At 44.7% G+C, this 25,238-nt stretch overlaps 1 protein-coding gene across 1 annotated transcript in view; it reads right to left on the bottom strand.

Moving 5' to 3' along the window:
- stxbp4 (syntaxin binding protein 4) overlaps nucleotides 1–25,238 on the bottom strand; it is a 63,264-nt gene that overhangs the window by 1,682 nt on the left and 36,344 nt on the right. The window contains exons 21-22 of the mRNA XM_062530953.1: nucleotides 24,102–24,253; nucleotides 493–550 (exon numbers count right to left, since the gene is read on the bottom strand). Coding sequence (XP_062386937.1) covers nucleotides 493–550; nucleotides 24,102–24,253 — 210 coding nt within the window. The remainder of the gene's footprint in view (nucleotides 1–492; nucleotides 551–24,101; nucleotides 24,254–25,238) is intronic.

Genomic DNA, 25,238 nt, shown 5'->3' with positions numbered 1-25,238 from the left:
TATTTGACTGACTGATGAAGGAAGGTTGATATTTACAACCCTGCACTAGCCTGGGTGTTCCCATCCTGCCTTGCGCGGTGATTTCATTCACGCTGCTAAGGCAGTCTGGAAACGAACACCCACATTTTCGCCTGATGTTGGTGACCAATCACAGAACAGGGGGGAAAGCAAGACCATGATGAGCTATGCACAGACACATTTGATAGACATCCGTGGCGCGCCCGATGAACAGATTTGGGCATTTTATCAAAAAAACGAGAAAATGAACGTCTGGTTGCCACTCGTCTCATTTGAAACGTGGTAGGCGCTAGCCAGGCTATCCCTACACGAAAATTCTCTAGAATCTTCAACGGACTCAATATTTCACTGATTGATGAAAGAGGGTTAATGTTTTCATCCCTAAACAGGAATTCTCTAGAATCTTCCCGTCTTAGGTGAGAGGCTTTCTCTCCAACATTCCATGTGTGTGTGTGTGTGTGTGTGTTGTCTTACTTGATGTAGTACTTTACTCCGTCAGCTGCATAGGCCTCCTCCCACCCATTAGGCAAGCCTGGAGAGAGAATCAACAATCAGGACACACACACACACACACACACACACACACACACAATAGTTATTCAGTTACTCACACTCACTCAATTTTTGCTCACTCTCTCTCTCAGAGGGACACACATACACACACACAACATAAACAAAATGTCTTGCAGGGATGTTTTTATGACTAGTTCTGAACCCTCTGTTTTACTTCCTGTTCGTGATCCCTGATCTCCTCTCCTTCCTGGCTTTCTGTGTGTGTGTGTGTGTGTGTGTATGTGTGTGTGTGTGTGTGTGTGTGTGTGTGCGCGTGTCCGTGCATGTGTGTGTATGTTTGTGTGTGTGTGCGTACATGTGTGTGTGTGTGTGTCCTCTCCTTCTAGGCCTTTTGCAGATGCAGATGCTTTCTACTATCTACAGCATGCTCACTTTCCCAAACCCAGATGCCCTTACACATGGGATCACAGTAGAGTTATAAGTTATTTGAGACTGTATATAATTCTTATCTCTCTCTTTCTGTCAAACACACACACACACACACACCTTTGAAAGCACACACGCAGGATTCCAGTAAAGGTGTGTGTGTATAACTGAACTCATGCCCTTGGGGGTACAGTGTTCCCTCTGGAACAGGATCCCAGTACACCGCCCATGCAGTAGACAGCGCTTTGCATGTGTGTGTGTGTGTGTGTGTGTGTTTGCATGTGTCTGTGTGTGTGTCTCTGCCCATCCAGTAGTGTGTGTGTGTGTGTGTGTGTGTGTGTGTGTGTGTGTGTGTGAGAGAGAGAGATGGAGACAGTGTGTGTGAGTGTGTGTGTATGTGTGTGTATGAGAGTGTGTGTGTGTGTGTGTGTGTGTGTATGTGTGTGTGTATGTGTGTGTGTGTGTGTGTGTGTGTGTGCGTGCGTGCGTGTGTGTGTGTGAGAGTGTGTGTGTGTTCCCTGCAGAGTGTCTGTGTGTGTGTCTCTGCCCATCCAGTAGTGTGTGTGTGTGTGTGTGTGTGTGTGTGTGAGTGTGTGTGTGTGTGAGAGAGAGAGATGGAGACAGTGTGTGTGAGTGTGTGTGTATGTGTGTGTATGAGAGTGTGTGTGTGTGTGTGTGTGTGTATGTGTGTGTGTATGTGTGTGTGTGTGTGTGTGTGTGTGTGTGTGTGTGTGTGTGTGTGTGTGTGTGTGTGTGTGTGTGTGTGTGTGTGTGCGTGCGTACGTGTGTGTGTGTGTGAGAGAGAGTGTGTGTGTGTTCCCTGCAGAACACGACCCCACCTGTCTGCCTGTACACTATATAGTAAGCTTCACAGGTCTCAATGCGGCGCCTCCTGTATCTGATGCTAATGGCTTTTCTCACCTTCAGGTGTCGGAGGACACAAAGCCACGCTCCCGAAGAGCACCACGCTCCACAAAGAGTTTACAGAAGCACACCGTGTCCACGGCTCACCTGCAATTAACGCCTGACAGAACAGGGTCACCTGTGGCTGATCGTGTTTCATATCTCTCCCCCCCCCCCCCCACACACCAACCCCTCACACACACACACACACACACACACAGAGCACTTTATTGGGCCATAAAGACCAGGCGTAGTCTCTTGGGGCGGGCACAGTTATGGCTCTCCTCTTCATGAGGATAAATTGTAGGTGCTTTCCAGATTCTGTTGGGACTGACGGGCACTGAAATCTGGGGGGGGGGGGGGGGGGGGGGGGATTTTAATAGTTCACTATCAAGTCTCATGTAGCTGGAGGAGTGTCGGGATTTCCACCCGTTGTTTATTGATGATAGATAGATAGATACTTTATTGAATGAAATTCAAGACATTTTTCCGAGACAAGAAATGGAAGCAATGTCTTCTAGTACTCGTGGACTGATAGCCCTACAGGTAGATAATTATTATTACCCCAGCTTAAATTACGGGGCCAGGCTTTGTCCAAATCAACCATACCCCCCCCGGCTATTGTTCCAGGCCAAATCAACCATGCCCCCCCCCCCCCCCGGCTATTGTTCCAGGCCCGGCTGTAGATAGAATCCCAGCCATAATTTGAGGATTTACGGTTGATTAGATTATTGAACATCGATTGAATATTGATCGGGGTCTTGCATGAAGGACAACATCTTCCCTTTCTCGCTCATGGAACCTAATGGTACAGTAGCACACCTTGAGGCTGTTTTGTTTTCTGGTCCTGTGCCTGTGGTGGTACACCTGCACTACATTTTTATGTGAAATGTTTGTTACAAACCAGCACACAGAGTGTAGAGGAACACAATTCTGTTCAACTGAGCAATAACTGTTGCATTGTTAATTGACAATCAAGTTCACTTTAACTTTGACGTTTTGATGCTGAAAGAAGCACTGGGGTGTAAGAACACAGGGCAGGAGGCACTGTTAGGGGTAAGAGGGGCATTGAGAGGGGTCAGAAAGGGGAAGCTAAACACACACACACACACACGCACGCACGCACGCACGCACGCACGCACGCACGCACGCACGCACGCACGCACGGAGAGGGTAAATAATTGGGGCAGCCGTGGTGTACTGGTTAGTGCATCGGGCTTGTAACCGGAGGGTTGCCGGTTCGATCCCCGACCAGTCCACCACGGCTGAAGTGCCCTTGAGCAAGGCACCTAACCCCTCACTGCTCCCCGAGCGCCGCTGGTTGGGCAGGCAGCTCACTGCTCTGGGTTGTGTGATTCACCTCACTGTGTGTTCACTGTGTGCTGTGTGTTCACTAATTCGGTTAAATTGGGTTAAATGCAGAGAACTGAATTTCCCTCACGGGATCAAAAAAGTATATATTCTATTCTATTCTATTCTATCAAAGGAAGGCCCAGAGGGGCCCTGGGGATGGTACTGAGTGTCCACCCGAGTTGACTCGTAGCATTCATGATGATTCAATTAGGCTTTAACTACATTTAATGATTTATTGGGAGCTTGTGAGGACCAATGAAAAATCAACAAAGAAGTAACGCTGACATTTACGTAGACATCCGCTTGAGGAGGAGGAGGAGGTGGAGGAGGAGGTGGAGGAAGAGGAGGAGGAGAAGGAGGAGGAGAGGCCTCAGTCACACACTCAACTCACATGGTGTGTGACGTCAGATAAACACTCGAACACAGAGCCGCACGCTGCGGTAAGCCTGTGTGTATATATATGTAACATATCTCACGGGGATTCTATTTCCTAGGCCTTGCACTGATCCTAGGAAATATAATTTCACTGGCCATAGAGCAATTGCTTATATGTGGCTGTGAGACTTTAATTCTCTGCTATCTTCACTATATGTCATCATGACTGTTCTCGTCCTTCCATTGATTAAAAACACTCACACTGTCAAATGCTGGTCTATCTTTATGTGTGGTCAGAAGTAGCTGCTACACAGATACTTACGACATATTGAGACACTCACTTTGCAGCTGTGGGCTCTGTTAAAAGACCACGGCACACAGACAAGAGAAAGTAGTGTTCTCTAATCTAACTGTGTAGTAGACAGCAAATACAGTCATTTCCTGTGTATTAGCCGCATTGTGTATAAGCCACACGACAGTGTTTTATGCAACTTATAAGAAACAAAACCATAATAATACCATATTAACTGCCCCCGTGTATTAACCTCAAAGCTGAAGAATTTTTTGCAAAATCAATGAATAAACCGCGGCTTATATTGGGGATATTACGGTACGCACCTTTCCCAAAAGGTTTGCGACTTTGCGTGTTTCTATAAGGGTGAAGAGGAGACGTAGAACAGACCACTGGTGGACAGCTTAATGTGGCATGGTGTGGAAACAGCCCCCCCCTCCTGAATGTGGCCAAGACACAGGGGGTTGTAGTGGACTTTAGAAAGGCCAAGACTAAGTTGAACACTCTCTTTTACTGGGTGTCCTGGGTGTGACAACAAACTGGAGTGGAAGTGACACTTTGAGGCCCTCTACAGGAAGGGACAGAGCTGACTATACTGTACTTCTTGAGGAAGCTCAGGTCTTTGAATGTGTGCAGCAGACTTGCTTGTTTCACCAGCCTGTTTTTTTTTTCAAGTGCAATTTCCCTTGCAGCCATCTGTTGGTAGCCTGGAAATACCAGACTCACTATTTGGCTGCATTCGTGAAAAAAGCCTGGCCTCTCATGATTAGATACAGATACTGTAGATAGATAGATACTTTATTGATCCCCAAGGGGAAATTCAAGATTAGGAAACATCTCCAACTCGAGCATCATAACGAGCATTGACTTTGAGTCAACTTTGAAATCATTGGTCTAGCCTAACCAATCACACTGATCAGGGATTCCCAATGTCACTTCCTACATCGCCTAACCTTTACAAACTGATAATAAACCGCACCGGCAGTCAGGAAACAATGCATGAGAAGGCCTACATGTACCTTTGATGTGCATCCATTTACACATTCTGCCGACTGCAACTGTTTAATCTTTGTAGGCGTTGCTGCTACCGTTTACCACAGCCGTCATTTTGAAACTACATGTAGGCTAATCTGTTGGGGCAGCGGCGTCAGAATCAATGACAACAGACGACTGCACAAGCTGATGAGAAGGGTGGGCGCTGTGCTTGGATTGGAGGAATGCTGGAGGCCCTTGAGTTAGTTGTTGAGAGACGGATGTACTGTCTTTTGCTAAGCATTAATGGAACACGCTTCATAACCACTGTATGACTACTGGTCAGGCAGCAGAGCGTTTTCAACTGAAGGCTCCTTCAACGGATCTGTAATAAGGGCAAGCTGTAATAATACAGCTTGGAAGTCATCTATCTAGTATCTATCTGTCTGTCTGTCTGTCTGTGTGACGAGTCACGGAACTAACTGTATGGACCAATGAAAGGCGACAGAAACAGAGGGAGGGGCGGGACTTCGAAAGTGAAACTAGAGAAGGAGATAATGGCGGTGTACGGTGGGAGCTGGTGATGCGTTGAGCTGAAGAAAGTGTTCTTTGAGTGTGAAGTTTGCAGCGCACTGGAAGTGTGTGCTGTATTTCGTACTGCCTGGTCCCCCACGAACTTTGATACGGCTGGCGAGTCTGAACGAGCAGACGGCGCTGGAGTGTCTAAGTGATTCAATCTTCCTACAGGTTGGGATGCTTTCCCCCCCTCTCTCTCTCTCCCTCCCGCCTCCCTTCGTGAGTATTGTTCCCTGCCACCTGACTTCATCCACCATAGCATTGGGCATGAGGAATAGGCCTATGCCTTTGAACTGAAACAAATGTGCTTTTCCACCGCGACGGAATACTCCTCCCCCGACATAAACATTGAGCGAAACGGACGTTGTTGATTGAAACAAAACACTTTTTTTCACACAAACTATTTTTGAAACTGCGTTGCAACTGCATGAATGCAGGCTGGCCACTAGCCTTCTCGATCACCTGCATATTCAGCGGACTCATTTTGTTATTAAGGAATTCCTGTGCTAAAAAGAAAGTGTTACGTTTACAAGCTGATTTCAAGTTTCAACCTTTTATTAACCTGTTAAATGAATGCTGCTTTAAGTTGTTGGTCATTACGTTTTACATTGACGGTGTAGCCGTGCAACAATATCCTTTGATTGATAGTTTAGTATAAGGCTGAAGTAACATTATAAAGTTATTTGTGCATTGAGGAGGTTATTGTCCCGGGACACTTTAAATGTTTGTGACTTTGAAATGGTACTTTAGAACTCCACCGGTGTGAGTGATAATTAGCAAGGTTAATACTGAGTTATTGGGTTTACTGTGACAGTATTTGGAGGCACAGGGAAGGCCTCTTTTGTGCTTATTAATATTATACTTTTTTTTAAATTATTTGTTTTGTTTATTACTTTCACTTTTCATTCAACTAAGGGTGAATTGTTAATAAATTCTCTTGAACAGTTAATAGCTTATCCTAGTCTGTTAGTTTGAGTGAAAGGGTGGGAATCTATTAGATAGGTACACATTTACTGACACAACCATATTGTTATCTAGACTGCCCCCTGAAACGACGTTACACAATACATGCTAAATTGTTAATAATCTTTAATGGGTAAAGTTTAGCCCGTTACATATTTGGCGTCACGAACAGGATAAACCATTTAGCATCCTTTAATCTTTATTTACGCTTCCAATTAGCTTTCGGCCCCAGTCTTCAGGTTATACAAAAATGACGGAGGAAATGACTGAGTTGCGCAAGCAATTCCAAGAGCTTCAAGTCAAGTTTGTTGAGCAGTCGGCTCACATGAGAGAGCAAACAGCGCTCTTGGAACAGGCCAGGAGTGAACAAAGAGAGGCGCTGTCTATGGCAAAAGTTGTACTTGAGCAGAAAAACCAACCCGCTGTCTTTATACAGAGAGACAGAAAGTGCTCTGATTTTAGTGGCAATAAAAGTAGTGAAGAGCAATGCATAGAAGAGTGGGTAGCTTCAATGAAGTCCTACTTTAAAGTCTGTAAGATTCAAGAAGATGATCAAGTTGAACTTTTGAAACAACATTTGAAAGGTGAAGCAAAGCTTACTGTAAGGCTTATGCTAGAAGATGGTGCTACAGACATAAAGGCTGTGTTTAAGGTACTTGAAGAAGTATATGGTGACAAAGTCCCTGTAGGCACAAGAGTAAGGGAATTCTACGAACGCAAACAGGCAGCAGGTGAAAAAATTAGGGCATTTGCTTATGACCTTCAAGAGAAGCTTCGCAAGTTGAAGCGACGTGACCCAGATCGCTTCTCTGATCCAGATGCAGTGCTGAGGGAACAGTTTGTGCTCGGTCTGCATGATGATTCTCTGCGCAGAGAAATGAAGCGTCACGCTAAAGGACAGCCTGTCCCAACATTCAACAAACTAATGCAAGCAGCAATTGACTGGTCAGAAGAGGAGGAGGCTCCCTCAAGTGTTTCAGCCAAGAGCCCTAGTCGGGGCACAGTCAATGTAGCTGTTGCAGAAAGTACTCCTCCTGCATTATCACTACAGGCATTGCATGAGTCTATACAGAAACTTGCAGCAAGACAGGATGAGCTTTTTACAGCATTACAAAGAGCAGAGCTGCGTGGTACTCCTCAGGGAGAGCCAAAAAGACCACCTCTGAGAGATCAAGAAGGTAGACTAATCTGTTACACCTGCGGCCAGCCTGGACATACGAGCCGGACATGCCAGCATAGCAAAGGGAGACCACATAGAGCTAATGACACAGCATCAAGGCAGGAGCAGGTTAGGGAACAGGCACAGGCAACCATAAACACAGCCTCAGTGGAAACTGCTGCATTGCCTCCAGGCCAGGTTGAGATAGGGCAGACGGTGGAACCAGAGAGTGCTTTTGGGAATTGCTTTACCATTGATGTACTTATTGATGGGGTGAAGACGTGCTGCCTCTTGGATACTGGCTCTGAAGTGACTACTATGTCTGAGGCACATTTTAAAAAGCAGTTTGGGGGCAAAACGTTGTCACCTGCAAGGTGGGTTAAATTAACAGCCGCAAATGGACTAGATATTCCCATTATTGGGTGTCTATATGCTGACATTGACTGTCTGGGGAAGAAACTCCAAGGCAAGTGTGTGTTTGTGCTGCGAGATGGTAGGGCTGATGGAGAGGACCGAGGTGGTGCCCCAGGGATATTAGGGATGAATGTGCTTGGGGAACTGCGTAGCCTCTTTGTCGGCTTAGAGGGGGTCCAGAGAATGGATAGACATAAGCAGCAGTCTGGGAGTGCGAACCTACGTCGTATCCTTGTTGAAATGAATAAACAGGAACAGTATGTAGGCTGTGATGGGAAAATAGGCTTTGTCAAAGTAGCTAGTAGGCAGGCGGTTGTCATTCCTCCCTGTAGTGAAACGGTCATTGAAGGTCGCTGTCGTGTCCCGCCGAAATTGAAATGCCAGGTCTTGGTGGAGGCTTCTTCAAGTGTTAACACGCCCTCTGGACTGCTGGTAGCCAATGTCCTGGCTCACTCAGTGGGTGGCAGGGTCCCAGTGAGGCTTATGAACCCAAGTCAGAAGCCAGTTGTTTTGGCCCCGAGGGCAAGAATTGCTGAGTTGTGTAAACCTCAGAAAGTGTTGCCTAAGGAGGTGGTGGCTTTTGAAGAAGCAGCAGGTGAGCTCCGGGTCAAAGCACTGGTCAGAGAGGTGAGGGCTGAGTCCAAGTCAGAAGGGTCATTGTCTGTTCCTGTACAGGCAAATCTTCATGGGCTCACCTCTAATGAAGTGAATCAACTCAATCAGTTGTTGGAGAAGCATCACGCAGTGTTCTCACAAAATGACCGTGACTATGGCCACACTACCACCGTGTCACATTGTATTCCAACCAATGATGCACACCCCATCAAGCAAAGACATCGCAGGATTCCCCCCCATGTCTTTCAGGAAGTCAAGCAACATGTACAAGACCTGGTTGCACAAGGTGTGCTGAAAGAGAGCTGCAGCCCATGGGCTTCACCAGCTGTTGTGGTGATGAAAAAGGATGGGTCTGTGCGTTTCTGTTGTGATTACAGGAAGCTCAATAATGTGACACACAGAGACGCCTACCCACTCCCTAGGGTCGAAGAATCACTGGAAGCTCTAGGTCATGCAAAACTTTTCTCATCTTTGGATCTTACCGCAGGATATTTCCAGGTGGCCGTGGCTGAACAAGACCAAGAGAAAACCGCTGTGACCACACCATTTGGGTTATACCAATGGACACGCATGCCATTTGGGCTCTGCAATGCCCCAGCGACTTTTCAGCGCCTAATGGGGGCGGTCCTGGGTGATCTTGCATTTGAGGTTCTACTGGTTTACCTGGATGATGTCCTAGTGTTTTCCAAAGACTTTGAGAGTCACTTGGAGAGGTTAGATCTGGTTTTTGGGCGCTTACGAGAACATGGCCTAAAACTTAAACCTAAGAAATGCTTCCTCCTCAAGGCTGAGGTTAAATTCCTAGGGCATGTTGTGTCAGCTGATGGGGTGCGAGTGGATATGGAGAAGGTTAAAGTCTTGGAGGATTGGCCCGTCCCATGCTCTGTAAAAGAGGTCAGACAGGTAGTAGGCTTTATGTCCTATTATAGGCGGTTTGTACCCCATTTCGCACAGCTAGCAAGGCCCCTGCATGCACTGATGGGTAAAGCGAAAAAGAGTGGTCTTAAGGCTCTGCCGCAACACTTTGTATGGAGTGAAGAGTGCCAGGCAGCATTTCTTGGCCTGAGGAAGTGTCTGATAGCGCCACCTGTGCTTGCATATCCCGACTTTAGTTTACCATTCATTGTCACAACAGATGGGAGTTGCCAGGGCCTTGGGGCGGTCCTGAGTCAGAGACAAGAAGGGGTGGAGCGGGTGATAGCATTTGCAAGTCGCGGTCTGCGGGGATCCGAAAGAAATGACAAGAACTATAGTGCTTTTAAATTAGAACTTCTTGCCCTTAAATGGGCTGTCACTGAAAAATTTTGTGACCTGCTGCTATATTCTAAGTTCACTGTCATTACGGACCACAACCCTCTGAGGTACTTGGAGACCGCAAACCTTAGCGCGGTAGAACAAAGGTGGGTGGCACAGTTGGCTGAGTTCAACTTTGAGGTACACTATAAGCCTGGAAGACTGAACCAAAACGCAGATGTGCTGTCCCGCATCCCAGTGGCAGCAGAACCTGAAGTTGAGGACCTGGAGAAAGACTTCTTGGTCATAAAAGAGGAGGAGGTGCGTGCCTGCTTGTGGCCTACTGGCGAAGTCAGGCCCAGGGAGGAGGTGGCGTGTTCTGCAGCTCAGTCCCGGGTGAAAGGCCAAATCTGTGGACACAGCTGGAGTGAACTCCGAGAACTGCAGACGCAAGACCCCAATATCAACCCATTGATGTCGGCTTTCAGAATGCAGGAAAGGCCCCCGAGACAGGTGCTGCGCACCATGAGTTGGCCCCAGCGGAAGCTAACTGGGCAGTGGGACCGACTGAAGCTACAGCACGGTGTTCTGTTTCGGTGCCTACTAGACCCTAGAGATGGTGAGGAAGTGTGCCAACTGATTGTGCCTGAGTCTTTGCAACGTATTGTGTTTGAGACACAACACGACCATGGTGGGCATTTCGGTGAGAAGGGCACAATTGAGGCTTTGAAGCGAAGCTACTACTGGCCTACCATGTCCAAGGATGTGAAGTGTTGGGTGCAGCAGTGCAGGCGTTGTGCCCTTGCTAGGGATGTGTTCCCGAAGGCACAAGCCCCAATGACCTGCACAAATGTCTTGGCTCCTTTGGAAGTGCTCGCCATGGACTACACCCTGTTGGAACCATCGGCTGGTGGTTACGAAAATGTCCTGGTGCTTACCGACATGTTTACCAGATTCACTATTGCGGTGCCAACAAAGGACCAAACTGCTAAAACTACAGCTACTGCTCTAATCAAGCATTGGTTTGTGTTTTATGGCTGCCCCGCCAGGCTGCACTCCGACCAGGGCCGAAACTTTGAGGCCAGTGTCATAAAAGAGCTTTGCCGTGTTTATGGGATTGCCAAGAGTAGAACAAGTCCATACCACCCACAGGGCAATGCCCAGTGTGAACGCTTTAATAGGACAATGCATGACATGTTAAGGTCTCTCCCAGCGGAAAAGAAAAGAAATTGGAAAGAACATCTGCCAGAGCTGACCATGGCATATAATAGTCATGTACATTCTTCCACTGGGTATGCACCCTTTTACTTGCTTTTCGGACGGGATGCACGACTTCCCAGGGATGTTCTAGGAGGCAAGGACCTGGAACTTAGTGATATTGACAACATGGATGACTGGGTCTTGAGCCATCACCAGCGACTACAAACTGCAGCTGATACAGCACGTAGGGCGGGACAGGAGGCCTCTCGGAGACGCAAGAGAATATATGACCGCAAGGCACGTGGAGCTCTCATTCGAGCTGGAGATAGAGTCCTTTTGCGAAATCACAGACCGTGAGGCAGAAACAAAATCCAAGACCGCTGGGAGTCAAGTCCCTACCTTGTGGTGGCACAAAACCACCCTGATATGCCAGTGTTCACAATAAGGCCTGAAGCTGGCGGCCCCACTAGAGTCGTACACCGTGACCAGTTGAAACCCTGTGTGTTTGAAGCCCCTGTCACAAGAACCAATCCCCAGACTCAGGACAGAGCCCAGTATCAGTCCACCTCTGACGCCTGCGATGTGGTGTATCTGCCCTGTAGTCTCCCACATACCACTCAGACCCACCACACACCCACCCATAGTACATCACACAGTGACTTTCATGACACGGAAGGGGATGAGGGACATAGTGAGCAGGAAGTGGTAGATAGTAACTTGAGGATTACAGGGGGTGAGACAGAGATAGGGGGACCATCCGAGGATGCAGATGAGTCTAGTACAGAGAGTGAGGGGTCTCCCAGGCCTAGTCGGCCTCAGAGAAGTACTAGGGGCCAGCTCCCTATAAGGTTTAAGGATTATGTTTCAAAATAGACCTAGATGTGGTTTTGTTTTATGTTTTGTTTTGCACTACCAATGTTTGTTATTTTGCACTGTATTGATATGTATAATGTGCAATGTAATGTCAATGCAATGTAATACATGCTAATGTTGATTGTGACTAATCTGTGTTACTTTTTCCGAGTTAAACAAAGGTTACTGAAGGACAAGTACTACTAATTCCCTGTGTTGTGGAGAAGTCTTGGTGGTGGCAGGGTTTGGAAGGGGGGAATGTGACGAGTCACGGAACTAACTGTATGGACCAATGAAAGGCGACAGAAACAGAGGGAGGGGCGGGACTTCGAAAGTGAAACTAGAGAAGGAGATAATGGCGGTGTACGGTGGGAGCTGGTGATGCGTTGAGCTGAAGAAAGTGTTCTTTGAGTGTGAAGTTTGCAGCGCACTGGAAGTGTGTGCTGTATTTCGTACTGCCTGGTCCCCCACGAACTTTGATACGGCTGGCGAGTCTGAACGAGCAGACGGCGCTGGAGTGTCTAAGTGATTCAATCTTCCTACAGGTTGGGATGCTTTCCCCCCCTCTCTCTCTCTCCCTCCCGCCTCCCTTCGTGAGTATTGTTCCCTGCCACCTGACTTCATCCACCATAGCATTGGGCATGAGGAATAGGCCTATGCCTTTGAACTGAAACAAATGTGCTTTTCCACCGCGACGGAATACTCCTCCCCCGACATAAACATTGAGCGAAACGGACGTTGTTGATTGAAACAAAACACTTTTTTTCACACAAACTATTTTTGAAACTGCGTTGCAACTGCATGAATGCAGGCTGGCCACTAGCCTTCTCGATCACCTGCATATTCAGCGGACTCATTTTGTTATTAAGGAATTCCTGTGCTAAAAAGAAAGTGTTACGTTTACAAGCTGATTTCAAGTTTCAACCTTTTATTAACCTGTTAAATGAATGCTGCTTTAAGTTGTTGGTCATTACGTTTTACATTGACGGTGTAGCCGTGCAACAATATCCTTTGATTGATAGTTTAGTATAAGGCTGAAGTAACATTATAAAGTTATTTGTGCATTGAGGAGGTTATTGTCCCGGGACACTTTAAATGTTTGTGACTTTGAAATGGTACTTTAGAACTCCACCGGTGTGAGTGATAATTAGCAAGGTTAATACTGAGTTATTGGGTTTACTGTGACAGTATTTGGAGGCACAGGGAAGGCCTCTTTTGTGCTTATTAATATTATACTTTTTTTTAAATTATTTGTTTTGTTTATTACTTTCACTTTTCATTCAACTAAGGGTGAATTGTTAATAAATTCTCTTGAACAGTTAATAGCTTATCCTAGTCTGTTAGTTTGAGTGAAAGGGTGGGAATCTATTAGATAGGTACACATTTACTGACACAACCATATTGTTATCTAGACTGCCCCCTGAAACGACGTTACACAATACATGCTAAATTGTTAATAATCTTTAATGGGTAAAGTTTAGCCCGTTACATCTGTCAGAATAATACTTACAAAGAGAGAGAAATGCAAACTTCGTGATTAACCCAAACAAGTATTCAACTTTGAAATGGCATTAGACTCATTGCAACTCTTATTTTAAGAGAAACCACCCCTCCCCCCTTAAAATCATGATAGTTCCTGCATTCAGCCAGCTCGTTCTAGAAATGTTCAAATCCATGAATACGGCATGTTTCTGTTTTACTGCTTTTTGTTGTTGTTGTTTTTGTTTTTGTACTGAACGGTTCTGAAGTGGAGTCGGAAAAGGAAGCGAAAAAGTACACTTCATCTGTCGCATGAGTGTGAGTGTGCATGTGTGTGTGCATGTGTGTGTGTGTGTGTGTGTGTGTGTGTGTGTGTGAGTGTGAGTGTGCATGTGTGTGTGTGTGTGTGTGTGTGTGTGTGTGTGTGTGTGTGCGTGTGGGTGTGTGTGTACGTGTGTGTGTGTGCGCGCATGCATCCTGGTGTGTATGACGTTTGTGTGCATGTGCTGAGCTGGGCTTTGCTGTGCTGTTCCATTTGTGTGTATGTGTGTGTGTGTGTGTGTGTGTGTGTGTGTGTGTGTGTGTGTGAGACTGGGAAGCTGGTGCTCACATGGCTGTAGTGTTAGCAGTCACATGCGGGCCCATGCGCTTCACCCACTTGGAATGGAAGCCTCCGGAACTCCATGTGCCGAGCAGACGCCAGGGCCACCGTTGCCAAGGAGACCACTCTGCCAAAACGTGAGGGGGCATTGCGGCTGTCACATGCACCATTGTCTGCCCCGCACGTTTCCCAAACACTCTCTCCTCCCCTCCCCTGTCCTCTCTCTCCTCTCCTCTCCTCTCCCCTATCCTCTCTCTCTCTTTCCATCCCTACTGTGAACAGCTTATCCCTCTCTCCCCTCTCTCTCTTTCTCTTCTCCTCTCTCTCCCCTCCCTCTCTCTTCCCCTCTTTCTCCCTCCCCACTGTGAACAGCTCATGCCTCTCTACCTTCTCCTCACCCTCCCCTCTCCTCTCTCCCCTCTCCTTTCCTCTCTCTCTCATTTCCTCTCTCTCTCTCCTCTCCCTCTCCTCTTTCTACCTCCCCACTGTGAACAGCACATCCCCTTCTCTGACTCAGCATACATCCTTCCTTTCCTCACATCTACTCTCACTCTTTCTCTCCTTCCTCTATCTATCCCCTCTATGTCACCCTCTCCTTGCTGTGAGCAGTGCATGGTCTATCTGACAAAGTACCTGTCTATCTGCCTGAATGTTTAATAGAGGAATTCATTAAAGCGATTAAAGCAACATACAGTAGGCAACAACCACTTGAAAGGTGTTTTCATAGGGAACTCATTTTGGTATCATCGTTCCCACAGGCCAATGAGGATATGCATTACATTTACAGTTATTCATCTGGTGGGCGTTTTTTTTTTTTTTTTTAATCCAATGAGTCTTACAAAATGAAGACTACCATTTAAAGCCTACCTTACACTGACAGACTTTGACAAGATTTGGGAAAGATTATTGAAAGATTGTAGTCTTTTGAGTAAAGTTTGAATGTGGGGCATACGTTAAAAGACTACAATCTTTCAAAAATCTTTCCCAAATCTTGTCAAAGTCTGTCAGTGTAAGGTAGGCTTAAGCTGCACTATGCACTATGCAGTTCAGAGCTCCAGGCCAGAACTCCAATAGAGCTATAAAAGCTTTAGCTTTCACAGCTCCCCGTTGGAAGTTACTGTACATACATTGCCACGTTACAACGACAAAAAGTCAGCGTGCTAGCAAACTGTTATCACCAGGGCTATTTGTAGTGTTTGCAACGTTTTAAATGCCTTCTGGTACTGGTTTAATAGGCTGTACTTAATCAATAAGCCCTGAGAGGCTGAAGGTTACACTGATATCGGTTACTACATATATCTGGCTAGGCACGTAAAAAGATAAACGTAATGATTTTTAATTTTATTCATCATTCTTCTAGATAAAGTGGAGGAGACCGCACACTCTTTTCCCGATGCCAGTTTTATTGGAACAACGTTTCGGCCTGAAACCTTTTTTCAAGTTTATCTACGTTTATGCATTCTGCGACCAGAACCTCGCAAAAACCACAGGTGTGTGCGTTGGTTTTCCTACAAATAATTCATCATTCTTTTGCCAAAAATATTGTTGTGATTTTTCATGCTAGACACAAACTGAATGGGGCAAATAAAAACAGTGCAACAAAAGTACTAAACATACTCTTTAAAGGGTGCTTGAGAACACTTCTCAAACCATCCTTAACAGTCTATTTAATCTATTCCTTCATCAGTACACTGGTTCTGTTGCTTAAATGGACAGTATTTGAGAGCAACAGCTGTTCTCTGCCTTTGAGACTATGCCATAACCAGGACACAGGTCAACAGATCAATATGCTGACCTGCCTGTCATATCTCATAGCCTAAATATCAGAGATGTACAGTAGAGATTCAGAGACAACTGAACTTGTCAAGCGGTACAAAGTGGAGACACGTTTCTCACATCGTTAATGCATTTGGGTCATAAAAGGCATATCTGTTCAGCATGTAGATAATTAAGCGTTTCTTATGAGTTATGGTTGGTATATTCTAGATTTTTTTTGCCATTCGGAATTTAGGAATTCACATTTTGTTTATTATTGCTATTCTCTTTAATGTACTGTAGTCTTACCAACATTTTATAACTGTTCACTGTAACCATTGTATTCTTTTTTATTTGCATGCCGCTTTGGACAAAAGCATCGGCCAAATCTCATAACCACAACCATAAGCATGCCCAGATTGAGCAATGCTGCATGGCAACCACATAACCGGTTCCATGTTTTCCGATAGGATGATTAAGTTCTCAAGAAACTGATCATTACATTTCCAAAGAAACTGGAAGCTGGTATGAGAGGGAGGGCTCTATTTCGGCAATTAGAAATGGATGGTCAAAGGCGTAAAGTTTGTAGACATGATTGTTTTATTGATAATATCGCTATTCTCCCTATTTTGTAATTGTTCACTGTTAATTTTGGACAAAGGCGTCTGCTAAATAACCATAACCACAACCATAACCATTTAGCGCAACGCAAAGCTTATTCTTATCTTACACTCAGTCAGTGGCAGATTTTGCACTATGTGCTTCACTCTTATTAAACCTTGCGCCCATGGCAGAAGGTGTCGTCTGGCGCATGGTCCAAAGCAACATACACACAGACATTCGCTCATTCGAACATTTTTGGGGTAAATGTTGCTTTTTTCAGGCTACGTGTTCGATGGTAAGCTTGTCAGTCAGTAGTGAAATTAATTAACTGTGTAGACCTGCTACTTTCACTTTGCCTATGAGAATAAATTATAGACGAGTGCAGATGCCTGTAGGCTATACTCTTCTAGTTACAAACAGGTTTTAGAAAACAAAATTCCTGTTCCGTACGTTCTCGCGAGCAAGCACATTCCTTCAAATATGCCGCTGACTATCAAAATACCAGGGAACTGTTTGAAGTTGCGCTGCTTGCTATTAGAGGGAATGACAGAAAAACACTTCCATCACCCCGAATGTGGACTGGACACACACCTGACCTGAATGTGTTTAGGGACACTTCACCGATTAGCATTAAGCTTTGTATCTTTAGAAAACCAGTCATGTTTTTGAATGGTCGTGCATGATTCCCTCAGTTTGCCTTGAGATGGGAGAAATACGGATTTCAATGAAACCCATAGGACTTCCTGCTTTCAATGATGTAAAATGATGATTTTTACATCATTGAAAGCAGGAAGTCCAACATTGAAATCCGTATTTCTCCCATCTCAAGGCAAACTGAGGGAATGATGCACGACCATTCAAAAACATGACTGGTTTTCTAAAGATACATACAAAGCTTAATGCTAATCGGTGAAGTGTCCCTTTAAGCTTTTCGCCAATGACCAGTGACACACGTTTGATCGAAAATAGAGCGCTAAAGATGAGGCCAGTCCACATTCTCTAATGTAATGGCGTGATTATGTGATCAAAGATAAGGCCGCTTGGCACGAAAAAGTTGTTCTTATGTTTTGGTTGTTAGTTGGTATCGGAAATACTGTACGTTGGTATTTGCTGGTATTTGTTGGCATTTATGGGTGCTCACATCAAGGACTTGCATTTTATTTGGCTAAGTTGCTGATTGGATCATAAATGGCCACAAGAACGAGCAGGATTGACTGAAAAAATACTTTGCTAAAATAATTTGCTAGTATTTGTTCATGGTACAGATTCATGTGTACAGATATTAGCTCAATTATTTATCACCCAACAATAGAGACAGCTCACATATAGGGCCCAGAATTTCATACTGAAGAGTTAGTCCAAAAGCTCTACAGCTTCATAGCTTACAGACGCATCTCATATATATATATATCTTTTTTTTTATTATTCCCATGAGCTGTGAACCGCAATCATCAAAATTAAAACAAAAAAGGCAGGAAATATTTAGCTTTATGTGTACTGAATCTAGAATATAAAAAGGTTTCACTTTTTGGAAAAATTATAGGGACATTTTTTCTTTTCCATGATATTGCTGAAGGTCACTTTACTTTGTTATATGTAACTGTCTGTTAGAAGGTTTTCCTTTTTTAGCTTGAACATCTGTCCCTAATGTCTATGCAGGTCCCTGCATATTCATCGCCATGGCATCATTCAGCAGTACGCCATGCCCTTGCACTCTCTCACTTGGCGATTCCAACCGCTGCTGCAGAAGCTTACACTGTCGCCACAGCAACACTGGCTAAAGCGGCATAAATATAGACCCTGTACAAATATGTTCTTAACGTCTGAATCACCGCTCCACTTCTACGCCTCCCTCATATCGCCTCCTTTCATTTCTCTCTCACGGTAAGTGTTTAAACCACTTCTCTTTTCTTCCGAGAACTGAGTAACGACAGAATCTCATTTCATACTCTTAATCAAACAAGTGGGTTCACTCTGTCTCGCCAACTGCGTTACAATGCCCATTTTCAAACTCTTCGATTTTCTCCGCAAGCTTTGGAAAGGCAGACGACCTTCCTGCTGGAGCACAAGGTCAGGTGCTACAGCTAACAAAGCTGGTGTGTGCCACAGTGAAGTGTTTCCAAACGCATAGGGGCCAACACACAGCAGATGTGCCATGGGACAGTACAGGCTTTACAATCACATATATCTATTCATTAGAGACCAAACCTCCAGACACACGTCATTCTATATACCTATTCATTACAGACCAAACCTCCAAGCTCCCATTATTCTACAGATATACCTACACCAAGGCCTATACCTACCTGAACCCTAAACACATTCTAGAATGATCTTACATAATGATGCTCTTTCTTTTCTTCCCTCCTCCAGCTCCCTCCTGCTCTATCACTCTCTCCCTCCTGCTGTATCACTCTCTCCCTTCACTACAACAGGGCTGTGTTGGTACAAAGCACTCCAGGAAACGTCTTTTTTAAAATGGAGCTCTTCAGAAGCATTGGCCACTTGTATGTCTTCAGCACTTGAGTACAAGCTCCACAGGAGAGCTGGTCCATGAACTCCTCGAGATTAGTTTAGTTTCGATTCAGTGTCCTTCCGGCAGTGGTTCTCAGTCATGCACACACACACACACACACACACACACACACACACACACACACACACACACACACACACACACACACAAACCATCTACGCTCTGTTATGGCATACAGTACTTGATGTGCCATACAGCCTTGAGGTGCGTTCAAACAGTGGCGAACATTCCTGATGACTTAGTTTTCTCTGAACAGGGAAATTTGAAACAATATATAGTATGAACATTCCTCAGACTGTTTGCAAATCTTCATGAAAACTCGAGGCAAACAGAAAACTGTTTGAAAACGGTCATGGACGTTCGCCTATGTTTTACGAATTTGAATACACCCCTGACGATGGGCTTCAACAAACAGCTGACTGTTTCTGGAGAGTGGGGACAGATAGGAGGCTGGGGGTGCTGGGTTTGTTAGTGTGTGTGTGTGTGTGTGTGTGTGTGTGTATGGGGGAGGGAGTGTTGATCTTGATAAGTGTATCAGAGGAGAGCTTTAAAGAAATTTCTTTGGACTTCCTGTTTCAGGTGTGGCCTTTTTTGGGCAGACGAGCTCAGCTGATGTAGGCCAGCACAGCGTCTCCATCTCGCTCATACAGTGTGCGACTCCGGCTGCTGAAATGGGTCGCGCCACATAACATGGTAATACGCAACAGCATGGTGACACCGCACATGCACCCAGATTCCTACTCTTCCTCACACGCCTCAACACAACTGAATGTAGTCCGCAGACCTGTATGTGTTTGTGTGTGTCTGTGTGTGTGTGTGTGTGTGTGTGTGTGTGTGTGTGTGTGTGTATTAGGGGTGTGCATCTCTCCCTTATAAGACGACTCGATACATATCTAGATGCATAAGCTACAGAACACAGAACAATTTGGTGCGACAAGATGCGATTCGATACAATTCTCTACAATATAACAAGGCCCCAAAATACAGTAACTCTGAATAATTCTTAACATTTGTTTAATTTCAAATTATTTTTTCAATTCTATAAATACGTAATTATCAAACAGGCAAGCTCTAAAAACAGGGGATTTATTTTTTGTTGGCATGAGGAAAATTACAATCGTATATCATTGGGTGTATACGTTCTCCAAAAAACAAAAGACTTGATTGATTTAGTCTCTAAATGAAATCACTAGGCCAATTAGTGGAGATCTATATATTCATGCCATCCTTACACTTAGCTGCTGAGCCAATCACAATGATTTAAAACTCTGTGGTGTGGCTTGCTAAATTACGAATGCCGGGGGGAAAGGGTAGGTATCTGATTTACCTTTCATAAATAAGGAGGCTACTTTAACACACGTTGTGAGAAGCAACTGTCACATCAACAATGACATGTAGACAATATTGCAGTTAACTTTCAGACGAGATGTGCACCGGAGCGATGCTTCTGGATACTCCCGTGGAAAGGGGAATGCAGGAGGCTAAACAAAGTCACCACACAGGCAAGGGCTGTTTGTTGCAGCCTTACAAACTAGGTTAGAGGCTAATGCTAAAGACTGAATATATGACTTATTTCAGGATACTGCAACACGCATGTTAACATCACTCACAATTTACTAGTCCACTCTGCATTTCACTAAATTCGCTGACTAGTTTGTTGCCACTGTATTGTAGCAGTGACGCTCCTTCCCCCTCGTCGGAAAAGGATGAACACTCTGATAATGTGTGTTAGCAAATCAAGGACGGCCTTAAGATTTCGAAAGTAACATAGTTTGTAAAATTAGCAGCTTTAGATCGATTCGTCATTTTAAAATCGGTACATCGACTGGTTCATTTAAACCGATCCGCATTCAAAATGGTTCAAAACATTCAAAACAGTTACCGATGCGTATCGGTGAATCTCTACACCCCTAGTGGGTATGTACTGTATGTGAGTGTGTGTGTGTGTGTGTGTGTGTGTGTGCATGTATGTGTGAACATGCACTTGTATGTGGGGCCAACAAAATAATATTTTTGTTTGCTGTAATCCGACTGACCCTGTCAATTTAGAACTGACCCAAATATTTGGTTGTTTTGCCTTTGTAGTCCGACCGACTTGCCTGTTGTAAACTTGTGTTAAGACAAACCAATTTTTTTTACTCTTCAAACAACTAATACAAATGCAATAAAATCATACTAATTATATTCTAATAAGTATTGCAACTATAAACTGCCTAAATAGAAACATGGGCTATGTTCTTTCTTTTAAATAAAAACTTGTGGCCTTTATTCATTGTCAATGTTTCATGCTTGTCTGTCTGTTTTTTTTTACAAAGATTTGTTTGTTTGTGGTCTATGTAACCTACATCAGAATGAGGTTTGCGATGGTGCGCCTCAAATTCATACCTAAGTAATCACGTAATGACCAAAATTATACTTTATTTTTTAACTTTGAATCTCGACAAAAAAAATAATAAAAAAAATAGACACATTTTTGTTTGGGCTGTTTCTGCAAACAAAAATATTTTTAAGGATGGAATGAGTGTTGACTTTGAATATGGGCATCTATATGCACCCAGCAGAGTGCTCTGTGTGTGTGTGTCTGTGTGTGTGTGTGTGAGAGGGAGTGCATGCGTGCATCTCTGTGTGTATCAGATTCACACTAGGTGACTTACACAAAGTGCTTTTGGAGCCCCTGAGCCTCTACAAAGACTCTAGGCAGCTTGTATCCAAGCAACCACAGCATCAGCGGGTAATTGACAGCATCGTCTGTAACCCCCAAAAGGCTCAGACTGAAAGGGAGCGCGGCACTCGGAGAGACACCTGTGAAAACGCTGACCTATATCCGCCGCCTTACACAACCGGCACAAATGACCGCAGCGCATGTGAACGCTTGCATCTCCTCCTAAAGATGCTTTTTTAGCGTGATAGTGACGATGATGATGCTGGTGATGGTGACAGACGAGATGACGAAGATGACGGTCGTTAATTTCAATTTCAATTTAATTTCACTTATAGAGCGCCAATACATTACACATGTCTCATGGCGCTATACAGAGTGTTAAATACTCAGAGATTCAGAGAGGGCCAATGACTCTTATGATGTTCATAGAAATAGTGAAGATGGTTGAGACAGCAATCGTAACGTGAAAATCTTTATTCAATCTGATAGGAAGCCTTGACATGGCACTGGAGCAACAGGGTGAGATGACCTTGCAGTACAGTGTACACAGCAAATGGACTGCCTACGATAACAGAGATATTTTCACATCACGCTGAGGCTCTATCACACACTTAAGGCCCGTTCACACCAAGAATGATAACGATAACGATAACTATAACCATAACGATAAAAGCGTCCACACTGGCCAACGATAGGAAAAGTCTCTCCTCATGTTAATGAATGTGATTGCTAGAATATTATGGGTTCTGATTGGCTGTTAGCTTTTTATCGTTCTCAAAATTGCTCTGAAAGTGATCAACAACGATATCGTTCTTCATGTTGTTATCGTTATAGTTCATTCATTAACGAGAGCGATATTTGTTTATAGTTATTGTTATCGTTATCGTTATCGTTATCGTTATCGTTCTTGGTGTGAACGGACCTTTAAGGATGCGGTGAAACTGCAATATCTGGGAAGCTTGTAAAGCCAAAAGCAAAAAGAGAGTGATCTGCACACCATGTAGATCGCTTGGTAGGTTTTATTTTTCGGGCAACATTTCCATCCAACCTACCGAGGGACTTATATGGTGTACTCTATATGGTGGATCACTGTCTTTTTACTTTTGGAGTTACAGTATACTTTTCTGATCCAGATACCCATCCACAATTTTGGAAAAGGGATGTGCGTGGTCAGACGTCTACTATAAGCTTGTAAAGCCAACCACATACAGTATTTGCCATATTAGTGGATACTGCTGAACGAGTAATAGTAGGCTATACTATACAGAAGTGAATCCAAACATGCATGCTTATGAATCTTGTGATGTTTCAATGATATTATATTGCACAGACATAGAATGGTGTTGAGTGAACTATATTCCCAACAATAGAGTGCGTAAGTGTGACGTCACTTTTCCTTAGCAACCGAAATTTCTGTTCTAAACAAACCAAATTCACAATGTGAAATCCTATGCCAGATGATTGTTTTACAGAATAAGCCACGTTTTTGCGCAAATTAATTTACGAGTTGAAATCGGTTGACATTAGCTAACTTCATGTAATCATAGATTAGCCAGCTTGCCGTGACATTATACACTTTTTTTTTCATGCTAGCTTGAACGTCTCCTTTTAGTACACATACATAAACGCTTACATAAACGCCTCGACATGGTAGTGATTTTTACCACTTAAAAATCATTTATTTTCATTTTGAAAGAAACAACACGGTTTGGCAATGGAAAATGGCACTTTCAGGTCGTTTGTTTAGAACAGGAAATCGCGTTACCGGGACAACGTGACACTTTCACTTAACGCACTCTATTCCCAAGACACTATGTGACATGACTGTTTGATATGAAATCATTCTTCACAGATGACAGACATTAAATATCTGCCAATACCTGACATAATGCTATGCTCCTGTCCTGTGTGATAATGAGTGCACACACACTACAGTGATAGTTACTGCAAAGAGATCTCACAGGGGCAAAGAGGCTTGGTCCCCTCTACACAACTGTTGATCTACGATCTCCTGAGGAGACAGCAGAGGAGAGGCCAGGTTGTGAGAGGATGGCATGTCAGTGTGACTGATGTGTGTGGGTAACAGTGTGTGTGTGTTTGTTTGCACAACTGTGTCTGTGTGTGTGTGTGTCTGTGTGTGTGTGTGTGTGTGTAGGTGTGTGTGTGTGTGTGTGTGGGTGGGTGTATGGGGGGAGGGAGTGTTGATCTTGATAAGTGTATCAGAAGAGAGCTTTAAAGTGATTTCTTTGGACTTCCTGTTTCAGGTGTAACTGTGTGTGTGTGTACCCCATTTAGCCCAGGGCCTGTGCATCGTCTGCTTGAACAATGACCACGCAGGTCCTTACAATACATGATGGGCGGGGTTATCTGTATTCACTACAGAGTCCATGACTGTGTCATGTTTACTTCTCTGGAAGACATCACTGACAGAAAGACCAGTTTATAGATGCAACACAAGACAAAAGACATTTCAAAGAGAGTTCAGAGACACAGGGCTGTGGCTGCAGATCTGCTCGTCTGCATGCTCAGGTGAGGTGGGGCTAAGGTGGGGGGGGGGGGGAGGGGCAGGGGTTTGGTACGCATGCAGTGAGCGTCACTTACAGTCCACCTCCAGGATGGCCTTGACGGAGCGTGTGACCTCGCGAGCCTCGTTGGCGAGCATGGCGGCCGTCCACATCGGCTTCTTCCCGCCACGGGCGCCGCCGAGAACAGGGGACGAGGAACCCAGCTTAGAACCCTCACCCCCTGGACTGCTGAGAGAGAGAGACAACAATGAGGACAGTGGAGGAGAGAGGAGGACAGTGTTTTATGCAAGTTAAAACAAACAAAACCATGTTAATCACCCCGTGTGTTAACCTCATAGCTGAAGACATTTCACAAAATCAATGTATAAGCCGTGGCTAATAGTTGGGAAATTACGGTAATCAATGTATAAGCCGTGGCTAATAGTTGGGAAATTATGGCAATCAATGTATAAGCTGCGGCTAATAGTTGGGAAATTACGGTAATCAATGTATAAACTGCGGCTAATAATTGGGAGATTACGGTAATCAATGTATAAGCCGCGGCTAATAATTGGGAAATTACAGTAAATCTACAACTGATTAGTATATACCAGCACTGCTTTCACATCATGACAAATGAGAAACTTGGGTGGATGAGAACTAGGGATGAGAATAACTTACTGGCATGTACAATCTGTCTATTGTATGTGGAATTATACCTCTTGAAACTCTTAAAAATTTAAAAATACCATTGAGTATATTCTTAAGAAGAAGCGAATACTTCCGGCCTAAAAGATAAAGCGAAGGACAGGGAAGGGTCTTGTTTTTGGCCCCCCTCCCCCTCCCACCCAGTGCACATATACACACACACACACACACACACACACACCCTGCCCTGATTCCAGGTGACCCAGGAGTGGGATGACCATGCCGGTCACTGAAGCAGCAAGTCCAAAAGTAGAACACCAATGCTCCGCTAACCCAAAATCATCAACGGCAACACCATGGACAGGCGTCCATGTAACACTAGCCCACACACACACACACATACACACACATACACACACACACACACACGCATGTATGCATGCTCTCAGAACCCAGCAGGATTTCACATGCTTCTGTTTCCCCCTGCCCTGACACACGTGGGGGGCCATCGTTATACAACTGGCACAGTTTGGGCTCCACAGGATGAGGGTCACCAAAATAAAGACACACACACACACACACACAC

Source organism: Sardina pilchardus, chromosome 3 (assembly GCF_963854185.1).
Source record: "Sardina pilchardus chromosome 3, fSarPil1.1, whole genome shotgun sequence".
Lineage (NCBI taxonomy): Eukaryota > Metazoa > Chordata > Actinopteri > Clupeiformes > Clupeidae > Sardina > Sardina pilchardus.
Note: the sequence above shows the minus strand (reverse complement) of the source record. Positions and strands in the feature narration are given on the sequence as shown.